The sequence below is a fragment of the Oreochromis niloticus genome, linkage group LG20, assembly GCF_001858045.2.
Source record: "Oreochromis niloticus isolate F11D_XX linkage group LG20, O_niloticus_UMD_NMBU, whole genome shotgun sequence".
NCBI lineage: Eukaryota > Metazoa > Chordata > Actinopteri > Cichliformes > Cichlidae > Oreochromis > Oreochromis niloticus.
Window position 1 is genome coordinate 2,651,795 of NC_031984.2, and position 13,875 is coordinate 2,665,669.

Consider the following 13,875-nt stretch of genomic DNA (forward strand, 5'->3'; position numbering starts at 1 on the left):
AGTAATTGCTGTCAGTGAGTTAGCCATGTTTTCATTTAGCACCACATCTCCTGGCTGAACGCCTCAATGATCAAAAGGCTCGCCTTCATGCAGAGCTGAACAATCTGCAGGATGAATGTTTTCTGGCTCATGTTCATCTCAGAACTCTGGAACATACGATTATCTGGCAACGCATGTCGGAGAAGGTTTTCTCCTCAATGCGCTGACGCTCTGGTGCATGTAAACAAACACCTTATCAGATGATGCGCAGCATGCATGCACACACACACACAGTTCAGAGACTAGTGGATCTCTGACAGAGTAAAACAGGAGAGACAAACAGAGAAGGGGGGTCATAACTCAAGCTGATGCCTGCTGAGGTGACCTGATCAGTGCACTTCATGAACACATGAGACATGAAATGCAGTGTGTTTACAGACAGTCACTACACATATCAGTCTACAAGAGACTTTAAATAGAGACCAGAGAGGAAAACAAACAAAGGTGATGTAACCTGAGTTGTTGTAATAAGGAGACCGACGCCTCTTTCATTAGCCCGCTTGGATTGTAAGAGTCAAACCTCCAGTGAAGGGGAATGAAAGTAATCTGTTACATTACAGTTAAATTCAGTTCATTTGTTTTAGGTCTGACTACAATGACCTCAGTTTTATTTGACTTTTAGAAGCACTAAATTGGAGGTTATCCAGATCTTTATATTTTTAAGACATTCCTGTAGTTTAACTAATTGGTGTGTGTTATCTGGCTTCATGGACAGATAGAGCTGCGTGTCATCAGCACAGCAGTGAAAATCTATGCTATGCCTTCTGATGATGCTGCCTAACTCAGGGGTCTGCAACCTTTAACACCCAAAGAGCCAGTAGGACCCGGTTCCCACGCTAAAGAAAACACTGGGAGCCGCAAATACTTTTTGACATCTAAAATGAAGATAACACTGTATATACTGTTTTTTACCTTTATGCTTTGTGTGAACAACTAAGGTGTGCTGCTTATGAAATCCATGAAGTGCTACAGAGAAAATTACATTTCATTTATGTAATTAACATATTTTGAACTCTTAAAGAAATATAACAAAAGCAAAGACACCCAGCTGAACTAAAATGATCCATGTAGCAAACAAAAACTGTTGTGAGCCGCCTCCCTTATATCTCCTTTGGGCTTTTGGAGCCTTGACCTGACTTTTAACAAAATAATTGGGAAAAAAAGCTCTATGCTGCTGAAAATAAAGAAAAGAAAAATAGATATTTGCAAAATTCTGCCTAAATATGTATTTTACCTGGTTAATGTGTGTGGCGGGGTGTGCAGGGGAGGCGGACGCACCTGAGCGGCACCCGCAATCACGCCTCGCCACCTTAACGTCTGTGCTGTCTATGCTGTTGTGTTGGTGTGTGTCGGGCTGTGAGTTGCAAAGCTACAGCCGGCTGTATGCGTACATACGTGTGTGAAAAGTGGTCAATAAAGAGATGCCGAAAAGCGTGTTCATGGAAACATCGTCGGGTCTGCCGTGATGTGTTTACAATGAGACTTCTGCTCCTGAGCCTCTGCGCACAGCGTCTGCAAATCGGGGCTGTACAAAGTCACTGTCATCTTTACGCAGGACTGAAAGCTGTCGTCTGTGAGGCGTGAGCGGTGTTTGTTTTTAACATAGTTCATGGTGGAGAACAGCTGCTGACATAATGTGGATCCGAAGATCCATAATTGGCCTACCTGGGGTTGAAAGTCTCGATAAAGGCATGGCGTTTTGGCGGGTATGCCGGCTTCCGCGAGTGTGACGCTTATTTTGAGCGATCAAAAAATAATAGAATATAATTTTATATTTCAATATCACAATACTCTTCCAATTTAGAACTACAAGTTAAAAAAGAACATAAACATAAATAAAATACACTTCAGCTAAATACTTAGAAAACAAATTTATTTTCCCAAACCACGCAGAGCCGCACTATAAGGACTACAGAGCCGCATGCAGCTCCGGAGCCGCAGGTTGCCGACCCCTGTACTAAGGGAAGCATGTATAATGTAAACAGAATTGGTCCTAGCACTGAACCCTGTGGAACACTGTAATTAACCTTAGTGTGTGAAGAGGACTCTTTACTTTTAATAATAAAATACTGTGGTCAACAGTACCAAACACTGCACTGAGGTCTAGCGTGACTGGGCAAGTGTTAGTGTTAGAATACTTCTGTATTCTAACTAAAAATGAAAACCCCTTTGCAAACTGTATGTTGGCTCAGAAATAGCTTTAACCAGACTTTTTCTGATTCAAATAATATTTTTAATATATATATGAAATTATGTGCAAAATTACATCAGCTGGTATTTCCCTACAAATTCCTTCGTTCAACCACTTAAATTAACACCATATGACAAATACATGTCAACCCCTTGACATGTATTTGTCAAGGAGTAAGGCATTAATGTTTTTATAATGTGGGGTATGTAATTTATTGCTAGTCTGATATCATGTTTTTATGTAATAAAATTCTCAAGTCCCACTTCAACTCATTTAACTTAATGATATATCAAGTTTTGTGCTATTTAGTTCAATAAATTGTAGTTTTCAACAGATCAGTAAACAGCTTTGATACATATCAACAGTTAGCTTGTGGGACAGTATATTTAATAATTATTAATTGTGCTCATTATTTAGCCAGTTTTTTAGCCTCTTCTTACAGTTTACAGTTTCAACCAACATGTTTTAAAAGGCACAGCTTTTACATTGAATGTGAACCGATAATGTTTCTGGTTTTTCCTTCAACTTTGATTCTACGAGTTGTATAACTGGACAAACTGATGCTGCACTGCACTGACAGTTTCATCATCATCATCAACCTAAAGAATCGCAAACTATTCATGCACCAACCTACATTGCAGAGTTCTCCATTGCAGCCTTGGAGCACATCTGACAACACCACAGTATTTGTGGAGTAACTGTAACTGGAGTAACTGGAGTAACTCCCTTCAGAAGAACATGCTGAAGGGATTTCCTGTCACTGTCCTGGCGTGATCAAACAGGCCCACATTTAGAGATTTGGACACCATGAAACTATCCCCAGTGACAATGGTTATGATTGTGGCTTTAATTGTGCTGCATTCCCAATGAGAGCCACATTGTTTGATGCTGTTGCAGTGTCTCCCTGAGGATTTCTGAGTTTCTGAGCTGATATATCTAAAGAATGACAGTCAAGACCAACATGATTGCAAACTTTTGCAACTTTCATCCATTGTCATATTTTCTAAATGTACAATAGTGTTACTGTAAATTAACACTACAGTAACACTGCTACATACAATCTTACTTCCAAGATTTTATGTTTTAAACACATATCCGGAGTCTTCCTTCTTTCATTAGTTGGATCTTGTTATGTAAATATCACTAATATAACAAAATATGACTGCATCACGTCGCCTTCAAGCTAGGATATTTTTACAACTGCCTTGAAATTTGCCTTCATGAATCAGCTAATGGGAGAATCTGTTCAGGCATGGGCCAAAACATATGGTCAACAATTTCATTTTTTTCTGAGTTTAATTGACAAAGAGTTTTTGACCTTGCAAAGGAAGTCTTTAAAAGAACTCAGCATACCACGGTCAGATGGCCTGGTAGTGACATTCATATATCGCTAAGTAATTAGCATAAGAATTACAACATGCACCATGCTTCTAACTTACATGCCCAATGATGATATGAGGATATATAAGGAGAACAAGACTGGGCCTGAAACTGACCCCTGTGGAACACCATATCTGACAGGCTAATAAGATTTAATCAATGAGAAAACAGTACCAAATAATTCAAATCCAATGCTTCAGTCTGTCCATAAAAATCTGTATCAATCAGCAATCAGCAAAAAATCTAATCAAAAGAGCCAACAAGAGGTGATTGATGTCCTTAACTAGTGCAGTCTGACGACCCTTATAGATCTCTGTGTGGATCCTTTCTGAAATGCTTTTTTCTAGTGTACACAGTTGGTATTTTTTCCTAAATAGATTTTTGTTTTTTCATCAATAACTACACTACTCCAGGGAGATGAAGAGATTGGCTGGAGTACTTTGAGGCTAAGCATACAGGAAAGAGAGAGGTGGCAAAGGAAAAGGTTTAGTAGCTGTGTGTGAGACTGGGCTTTAAGAAAGGAGAAAAAGACTAGGAAGGAAAATCAGGCTGGAAAGGATGTGCAGCAAGTTAGGGTGGTTAACCATAGACATGTGCAAATGAGTGAAGAGAGTGTGTCTAGAAGATGGGAGCTGATGAATGCAGAAGGGGACAGATGGAGGACAGTGAACTACACAGGATCAGTAAGGAGGAAGTGGAGATGTCTGGGAAAGAGGGCCCTGGCAAGGACATGTGCAGAGGAGTGATGGTGGATATATTAGACAATGGATGCTGACTATGGAGATGTGAGAAGGAGGAAAAGAGCAAGAACCCAGAGAAGATTCATGAATGCTGTGAAGGAGGACCTGCAGAGGGTTGGTGTGACAGAGGAGGATGGTAGGGATAGTGTCAGATGGATGCTGTGGAGAGCCCTAAAGGGAGCAGCCAAAAGAAGAAGAAGAAGCAACATGATTGTTCCCAGGCTGTCATTTCAACTTCATCCCTCTGGTCCATACTGACTCTCTCCTCGCCTGCCAGGTGAAAGCTCAAGGTTTCTCTTGGAGAGGATCAGCAGGGATCTTGTTTCATGGCTGCTAAAGCTGCATGTAAATGTTTGACCTGTCTGTGCTGACAGCGCTGTAACAGAAAACAGAGCAGAAGGCCACGCTTTGTGCATGATCTGAGGAATTTAAGGCAGCAAAGCAGGGCGTTGCATGTGACTGTACAGAGACTGACAGTTTGACATAAAAGAGTGGTGCTGCTGCTCTGTCCTCCCCGTGGCTGCACAGTACACTGTGTCAACGGCATAATTCCCAAATCACTGATCAAACATGGATTATGATAATTATGACTGAGATAAATCATATGATAACAGATTTAGATGCATTCAGATAAAGCCTCCATCCCATACCAGAACATTTCAGGGTTTTGTCCAATCATTTAAATAAAAACGACCTTCTTTGTGTGTACGATACAAAAGAAAATGTGACTCACTTCCCACTTCACCCAAATCACAGAGCTCACGATCTATTTTCCTCCTGAGTATTTCTGCATCTGTCAGGCGGAATAGTCAGAGGACGAACACCACCTCAACTAAAGATCTTCAGCTTATCAGCAGCATGTATATGTTACTGTGAAGCCTTACGTGTGCTTTATTTTGGGTTCAGCAAGATGTCGTTTAACCTTTTTTCTTTAAAAAAAAACAAGTTTATTTTTGATGGTTTTAACACTACATTAAATGATGCATGTTGATATGCAGCACATTAGCCAACAACATCAGGTTCTTAAAAATCTGAATACAGACTTGAAGTTTTGTGATATCACAGAAACTCAGACTGACGTTAGGTGTGAGCATCAGTGGTTTGATGGTTCGTTAACAACCTGAGAAATCAGTCTGCTGTCAGTCAAACGTTTGGTCCTATTCTTACTGACTAAGAAAGCCAGGCTACCACAAAAGTGTCAATTATTAAATACCTGATATCCGTCATCACTATGAAACTTACCTGTTTATCCAAAAGAGCTTTATCCAAAAAGTGAGTCAGTCCCACCGACTCCCCAGTTGGAATGCCCGAATTAACATTTTACTCTTCTATTACAAAACACAGTTTTGGTTCTGGGTATGTTGGAAGGTTTTTTTGCTTTTACTCTTCCTGACCTCACAGCCCATTGTTCCCTCAGTGGGCTGGTTTCAGTCATTATGCAAATGTACTGTTTATAAGGTTTGGGGAAACCTGCAGTCAGCTGAGACTGAAGAAGTCACTTGGATGAGTGACGAAACGTTTCTCCCACAAAACGCTACGTCCAGATGAACAGATTCAACTTTTGGAGATTTACTCTTCCTGGACTTAGAAGGGAAATCTGCTCCATCCATTGCTGTCTGACAGACCTCAGCTCAGCTGGAGTCTCGTTCCAGCTGTGTTTGTGTTGTTGGTGCCTTTTTGGAGCAAATTAAAACTGATATTTAATCAGAGTGACTAAATAGCAGATATGAGTATCTGGCTGCAGCTTTGTAACATTTACCTGAAATAGAAAACTGATGCTAAGTCTTAGCACTAATGCTGTAGAAAGTGTCTTTCCCAGGCTAATTCTCATAGCGTGTCCTTGAGGCATTTGACATGTGACTTCACATATAATAATGCTTGTAAAATGAAAATAATTTTTCAAAAATTGAATTCCTATAATAACCAACAGGACATCAGTGATGTGTGAAATGATTTTCCTGCTGTCCAAATCATTTGATTTTGCAGCATCTCAGTTTTTCATTGTTGTATTTTGCTGACTGGCTCTGCACACCCGCCTCTTTCCAACCACAGACGAGTCACAGCCAGTTTTAGCTGTCCAGCTTGGGTATTTGAATGAAAACTTATATTAATCAATGTTTATAAAGTTATATTGTCTTTTTTACCATATTTCATTTACGACTTTTTAATGCCAGAAGTTTGGCTTGATTAATATCTTTCAAACTATACCAAAGGCAAAACCTTTTCCGACTCAGAAAAGGGAGTGCAGACAGGCTGAATGTAGGTGGAGGAAAACTAAAGTGCAGGTTCATTACAGTAATTATGAAGAAAATCTTCAGATTTCTAATCAAAAGTAAAAAAAATGGGCATGACAGTCCTTTTTCTCAAAGGTCATCAATAACAATATCAACAGCACTGTTTTATTTAGTTTGTTGATAGACTAACAAAAACTTTGCCACCACTTCCTTCTGAGTTATTGTCTAATAAACCATGTAATGACTTTGGAGCCTTTTTACTAAGAAAATACAAAAGACAAGGAAACCAGTAGGTGTCTCAATTTCAAAAGATCTAGTAATAACATAATAACTTAATATACTACTAAGAATTTAAGAAATTGTAAACTTTTAGACCTCATATCTTTGACAGAAATTGCTAAATAGATGAAATCTACAACTTGCTCCATAGATATATTGCCCACTAGTTGTTTTTTTTTTTAACATTTTAATTGTGTAGCTCCAGAAATACTACAGATAGATAATACATCTCTGCAATCATGGCATTTTTCTATGGCCCTGAAAAATGCAGTAATAAAACCTCTTTTGAAAAAGTCCAACTCGGATGTCTCAGTAATTAGTAATTACCAGCTGATTTTTGGCAAAGGTTATTGAGAAGGTTGTTTACCAGTAAATTCATTTGTTTCTCACTCAGAACAATCTTCTCAGTGCCTTTCAGTCTGGATTTCAACCACATCATAGCACTGACACCCTTATCAAAGTTTTAATGATATTCAGCGTAATAGTGATGCATCCACAGTTACAGTCTTAGTATTGCTTCAGTGCTGCATTTGATATGGGTGATCATAATATACTGCTTGATAGGTTGGAGAAATGGGTGGGACTCTCAGGAACTGTGCTTAATTGTTTAAATTTTATTTGACAAATTACGATTATTTTTTGTCATTTTGCAACTATAATTCTGACCAAATAAAGGCTGCGTGTGGTTCCTCTGGGTTCTGTTCTTGGACTGCTTCTGTTTAATATTTATATACTTTCTTTAACTCAGATTATGGAGCATAGTTATGCTCAGTGTTGGGAAGGTTACTTTTAAAATGTATTCCACTGCAGATTACACGCCTCAAAGTGTAGTTTATAACGTATTTTGTTTAGTTACTCAATGAGACTAATGTATTCTGAATACTTTAGATTACTTAATATATTGTCATGCTTTTTACAGCTAAATGAATGCACTATTGCTGTGTGATTTATTACTATTACTAAAGGTTACCTGCCACCGAGCTAACATTGTTAGCTGGTGTTAGCTCAGATTTCATCCCTTTCTTCTTTAAATGTGAAGCGGTGTCGGAATTTCCAAGTAAGAAATGCATTGCTGCCCATGCACTGCTGGCTCTGTTGTGCTGGCTCCGGGTCCACTTTGTAACTGACCCCACCAACATTAACAGGACGCTTACATTAGAGCCTCTTATTGCGTGTTTTGTTTGGGTTTCTGGGATTGCCTGGAATTACCAAAATTAGCGAGGGGATAGAGAGGGCATAGCCTAACATATGAAACAGGAAAAGACCGCCGTGTAATCCATTTATTTCAAGTAACTGTATTCTAATTATCACCTATTTAAACTGTAACTGTAACGGAATACAGTTACTCATACTTTGCATGTACCAGTGTCACGTATTTAAAATACATTCTCCCAACACTGGTTTCTGTGTCACCTTATAATTCTAGTCCTTTAGACTAAATGTATTCAACAGAATGCAGAGGTTCCCAAAGTCTGGGTCCCGCCCCCTTCGGGGGGGGGGGGGGGCGGTATTAAAAGAAAAAAAAACTACGGGGGGCTCCGACACAAACACAAAGCAGGAGATGAAGCATCGCCAAATGTGTTTCCAAACCAACTTCCTTCAAGCCAAAGACAGGAAAATATGGTGAAGCATATCTTCCCTTTGGCTTCATCTGCACAAGTGCCAAGGTAGGTCTCCCCTGCAGAATTGGTTTTCCCTGCGTCGGGAGCAGCGCTGGGCTCTCCAAATCACGGACAAACAGGATCCCACAGCTGTTTATGTGTTTAAACCTATTTTGCACAGAGAGACATTTTTTGAAAAATGTATTGACAGCAATGTTGAATATTATTACACAGGAAAAAAAAACAACTACACGTAAAATAATCACACCGTGACGCCTCTGCCTTTCTAAATGCAGGGACAGTAACTGCGTGTGTATGTAAGCGTGTAAAAACTGCAGATAGATTAACAGTAACAGTATTTTGTCTCTATCTGCCATTCTGCAATTCATCTCATGTAAACAATAACGTGGCGCACAGCGTGACGTGAAAAGAGGCACATACCTTTGACGTTGCGTGACGAACTCTGTAATCCTCGTCCACACGTAAACGCAGAAAAGGAGTTTTAACAAATCTCCGTTTTCGGTGATTCTAAACGCCGTTTACGTGTTGACGAAACAGCTGCGTTTTCAAAAATACCCGTGTAGGTGTGGACGTAGCGTAAAAGAGTTAGTAGTATATTTTATTTCTACCTGTAATTTATTGCCGTTTACTTTTATTAGTTTAATTGTTTACTAAATGTTTGAGGTGTGAAATAAACCGCAATGGAGCAAAATGTGGGTGTGTGTGTTTGGAGGATGTGTTTGGAGGATGTGTTTGGGGGGGGGGGGGCGAACATTTTTGTTGTAAAACAAAGGGGGCCTAGCGAAAAAGTTTTGGAACCACTGGATTCATGTATGAATAAGACAGAATTTTCTTTAGCTCACTGCTGAGGAAACAGAAGTAATCGTCTTTGGTCCCACCAATGCAAGGCGTGAACTTATTTCCCAACTTCAGTTAATGAATCTCAAAACTACAGATCAATGTAATATTGATCTGTAGTTTGGCAAACTTACGGATGCTGATCTGAACTATAATAGCCACATAAAGACCATTACTAAATCATCCTTTACCATCTTAAACATAGTGCAAGAATTAATGGTCTCCTGCAAACAAAGATACTGCAAAGCTCCCTCATGCATTTATTTTCAGTAGGCTAATGGAGCTTTACTGGTCTTAAAAAAAATCAATTAATCAGCTGCAGCTTATTCAAAATGCAGCTGCTATGGTCGTGACCAACACCAGGAAAATGGATCATATTACACTAATTTGAAACTGTTTGCTTCCTGTGTGTAAAAGAATTGATTTTAAAATTCTGCTAATGGTTTAGAAAGCATTGAATGGTCGTGGGCCTACACATGCTGACCTACTCGAGGGCTATGATGCTTCCATTCCTCTTAGCTTCTCATGAACAGGTTTACTTAATATTCCTAAGACCAGAACCAAAAACACGAGGCAGCATTTAGTGTCTCGGTTGTGGAATAAACCACAGAGTCTATTAGTTATTTTAAATCAGGATTCAAACCTTTTTTCCTTAGCTTTTACTTAAAATATACACTTTATTGTATTTATTGCATTTTTGTTTTGTCCTAATGCTTTTGTCTTTTTTGTCTTTGAATGTTGAACTGCTTTTGTATGAAAGATGCTGTATAAATAAATTTGATTCTCTTGTATCATCTACAGTTTGGGTTGAACTTTAAAAGACAGCAGGCTGAGAATCAGACTTATTTTTATCTTTATAGCCTAATTTGACATTTTGAATTGCAGTGACTCGCGTTCTGATAATCAAACTCCGTGTGGTGGACCCAGATTTACCAAGCTTTCCTCATGTGACACTTGTTTTCTCTTGTTGCATGCTAACTGTGATTTTGTGCTGAGAATGACGAATGTCTGAATTCTGCAGAGTTTTGCACTTTGAGACTGAAAACTGAGTCAAAGCATCACAAACAGCAGAGAGCGATGGATAGATGAAGGGAGGGGAGAGAGATCAGTCTGTGTTACTGTCAAAGTGCAGTGGAGCGCGACACACTTCTCCAGGGTACAGCACATCACTCTCTGACTGCTCTGTGTGTGTGTGTGTGTGTGTGTGTGTGTGAGAGACCTCAGGCCTTGTACTGAGAGAGTAAAGACTCCAGTGCTGGTCCAGAGGTTACGGGGGGCTGAATCCTGACCTAGATCGTGCCGCCTCTCTGTAACTTTGCTGCATCTTAACTTTCACATGTGACGTTCCAACACAAGGCTGCACCGTTACACAGGAGTCTTGTTATCACTTGGCTTTAGCCGACATAATGACTGAACGTCCTTTGGAGCGTGAGTCGTCCTTTTATGCTCTGACTGGACAGAACGATCCACTCTGGACAGAGTGAGCTTGCTTGATCTTATTTGTTGTATTTTAATAAATAAAATGTATTACGCAGCACTGAGAAAAGGGTAAAGTAAGCAAATTCTAAATTAAATAGTTGAGAATTAATAAAGAAACTTCTCATATATTAAATCTTTATGATTAGGTCTCATTTTTATCCTAAATTAAAGTTAAACCTTGATTTGACTGATAGCATTGTTGCTGTTAGTTTTCAAAATCATATCTTCATTAATTAATTTGTAAAAATCTGATCTCCAGACTTATTTTTTGAGGCCTAGCTAAATAAAATCTCAGCCAATGTTTCTCCTTCAGAAACGAGCAGCAGAGAATATTTACTGAGTAGAAGCTTTTTCATTGTTATCTCAAATCTTCCCAGTCTGGCGTCTCAGTGTTTATCGTGCGTCTCTGGTACAGCTGGCCTTATTTGTATGTGAGTCACTCAACTGAAATCTTTCTCGATTTTTCAGTGAACTCGTCTTCGTTCCATTTATAAACTCAGACCTCTGTTATGCTGGTTTCAGTTCTATTGAACTCTCCATCATTCAGCCTTTCACATCTAACACTTATTTATTTAGGGAAGCATTTAGGAGTTTACAGCATTACTTGTTGATTTTCACAGTTTTTCTTAATAGCATCATTAAAACAACAGAGGCAGATGTTATTGTTTTTTACTGTGTGAATTCATTTGTATGCATATAGAGAAAAGTCATCTCAAGGGGCTTCATGTATTGAGGTACCCGACACTGTTAGTGCAGGGCTCGCTGAGCAGAGGAGCCAAATGCAAGACCCCCGAGGCAAAGAGACTAAAATTCTTTGACCAGGCAGAGGTCGTGCACGGGTCAGCTAGCAGAGCAAACAGAGCAAACAGTTCCAGCAAGGGGGCAGGAAAAAGAGAATCCAAAAAGGCCGTGCACAAGAAGATCATCAGGATCATGCTGGCTGGAAGCACTGGGAACCTCTGGAAAGTCAAACCTTAAAAAAGATGAGGGGATTGGGCAAAGGAACAAAGGGAAGCAGGGGGAGAACGTACACAGCTGATTGGCTGACTGGGAACAGGTGTGGCTAATTAAACAGGTGATACTAATGAGGGCAGGGCTGAGGAAGCTAAGGGAAAACTGTGAAAGGAAGGAAGATTAACAAGAATACTCAGGAACCAAAGATTACAAAATAAAATAGGACTAATTTATAATGATTGGATCTCCTGTGAGCCAGCAGCTGGGGATGGTGGGGAGGAAGAACTTTGTTTTAACAGGAAGAGATCTTGAGTAGAACCAGGGAGAGGCAGTTATCTGCCTGTAAACTTGAAGGGAAAGGGAAAGTTTATAAGGTCTGTTCTAACTGTTCTGTACACCAGTGTTGTTGGTGTATTCATAGTGAGTGTGCATGGTTGTTGGAGAAAATGTGGAAAATTAGCATAAAAAATCAGAAATCTGTGTGACTGAGGATAGACTCAAACTCACTGCCTGAATTTTTGCTTCAGTCCAAACCTGAGTACAACCTAAACATACCTAATGAAATAAAAAAGAAGAATAAACTCCTAACTCAGCAAAATAGAAGAAATAGAGGATGACACGGAGATGCCACCCACCTCTACCAAACCTGGACTTGCATTGTTGGGCAGATATCAGTTAACATCCTACACACAGGCTGAGTGACTAGTTTGCTTGCTGGCTGGAGGTGGAAAGAGGAGAGCCCACAGAAGCTGGAGGGAAGCCAGCGTTCAAACGGCAGGCCTGCAACAAGCTACAAACAGCAACCAATCAGCCGAGCTCACCTGCATCCCACAGATATGAAAGCAGGGTCATCCTGGAGGTAGAGAGAGACCAGCATGAACATGCACGGGAGCCTGGACACCGGTACCAGTGTGTTTACACGACCCCGGGGTCATTCATCACTCCAGTGGTTTTATTTGTCTGCTGTAATAACTATTCCAGTTTCACATGAATACTGCATGGAGCATTATGAGACACCTGATGGTGTCATAGAGGGTCATTGGTCAGAGGCTTTGTATTCAATAAACATCTGTTTCCATTAAAAACACACTCACAGTAATTACTAAAGGAAAACTTTGCTGCTGTTCCACTCAAAACTTTTCTCTTTTGTTATCCAACTTATGCAAAATGGCTCGTTTTTTTTATATAAAGACAGTGTGAATCATATGCCACGTTATGTAACGCAATTGTAGTCAGGCATGCCAAACAGTTGGATCAAAAGCACTGACCGACCTTGTATTGGAGGCCAAACTCCCACTTTGCCTCTGTGTCTTTATGCTGCCTCTCTGCTTTATCAATACTCCAAGAAACACTGTGATGTTTCACAGGAGAAACCTCGGGTGGTTGAAAATATAAATAATGGTTTATAGAGGGAACCAAATTGCTGATGTTCATTTCCACTTTTTCTTAAGCTTGCAAAAAAAAAGCAGTGCTTTAGCTTTCATCGTTTTTTTGGTCTTTAGACTAAAACCCGTGAACCTGCTCACCACCGACACCGAGAGGAGCGTCACTACGTGGACGAGTATGGCCAGCCGGTCGCTGTGCAGGTGGAAGCTAAAAGGGGGCATGGTCACAGGAGGCGAAGGTCCCATTGTGCAATTGAGTGCAGCGTCCCCACAGAGAGACACTGGGAGGCCCTGAGAGCCATGGGGCTGATGGAGGGAGAGGAAAGTCAGGGAGACGGCTACACTGCAGGGTACGTACTTCTGTCATATTCTGACAGTGAGAACGTCATTTTTGTGATTTAAGTAAAAAACATTTCACAGTTTGCTTTTACTTTTAAGGAGCCAAGATCTGACTTGATAACCAACTCAGCGTCCCGACCCCATAGGCTCAGGACTATAGAGAAATTGGTGTTTTTCACAGTATGAGAGACTTTTATAGAGAAGGAAAAGAATTAAATGGTGCAAAGTTTGGAACCTAAGTCAGACTTTGGGAATAAGGTGTTTGGCAGTAGGACTAAAAGACGGCAGAAGGATGGGTTGAAAGTTTGAAGCTAAACTAAGGAAATTGGAAATAAAATTGACTGAACTTCTTTAGGTTTCTTGAAGATGTTTTCACCTCTCATCTGAGTCATTATC

At 40.0% G+C, this 13,875-nt stretch overlaps 1 protein-coding gene across 3 annotated transcripts in view; it reads left to right on the top strand.

Annotated features, from left to right (window-relative positions):
* LOC102078812 (uncharacterized) overlaps positions 1 to 13,875 on the top strand; it is a 32,677-nt gene that overhangs the window by 7,619 nt on the left and 11,183 nt on the right. For 2 of the 3 annotated variants that reach the window (XM_019350159.2, XM_025901821.1), the window contains one exon: positions 13,258 to 13,490. In XM_019350159.2, coding sequence (XP_019205704.1) covers positions 13,258 to 13,490 — 233 coding nt within the window. Of the gene's footprint in view, positions 1 to 11,687; positions 12,615 to 13,257; positions 13,491 to 13,875 lie in introns of those variants that run through there. The other variant, XM_019350160.2, reaches the window with a different exon arrangement.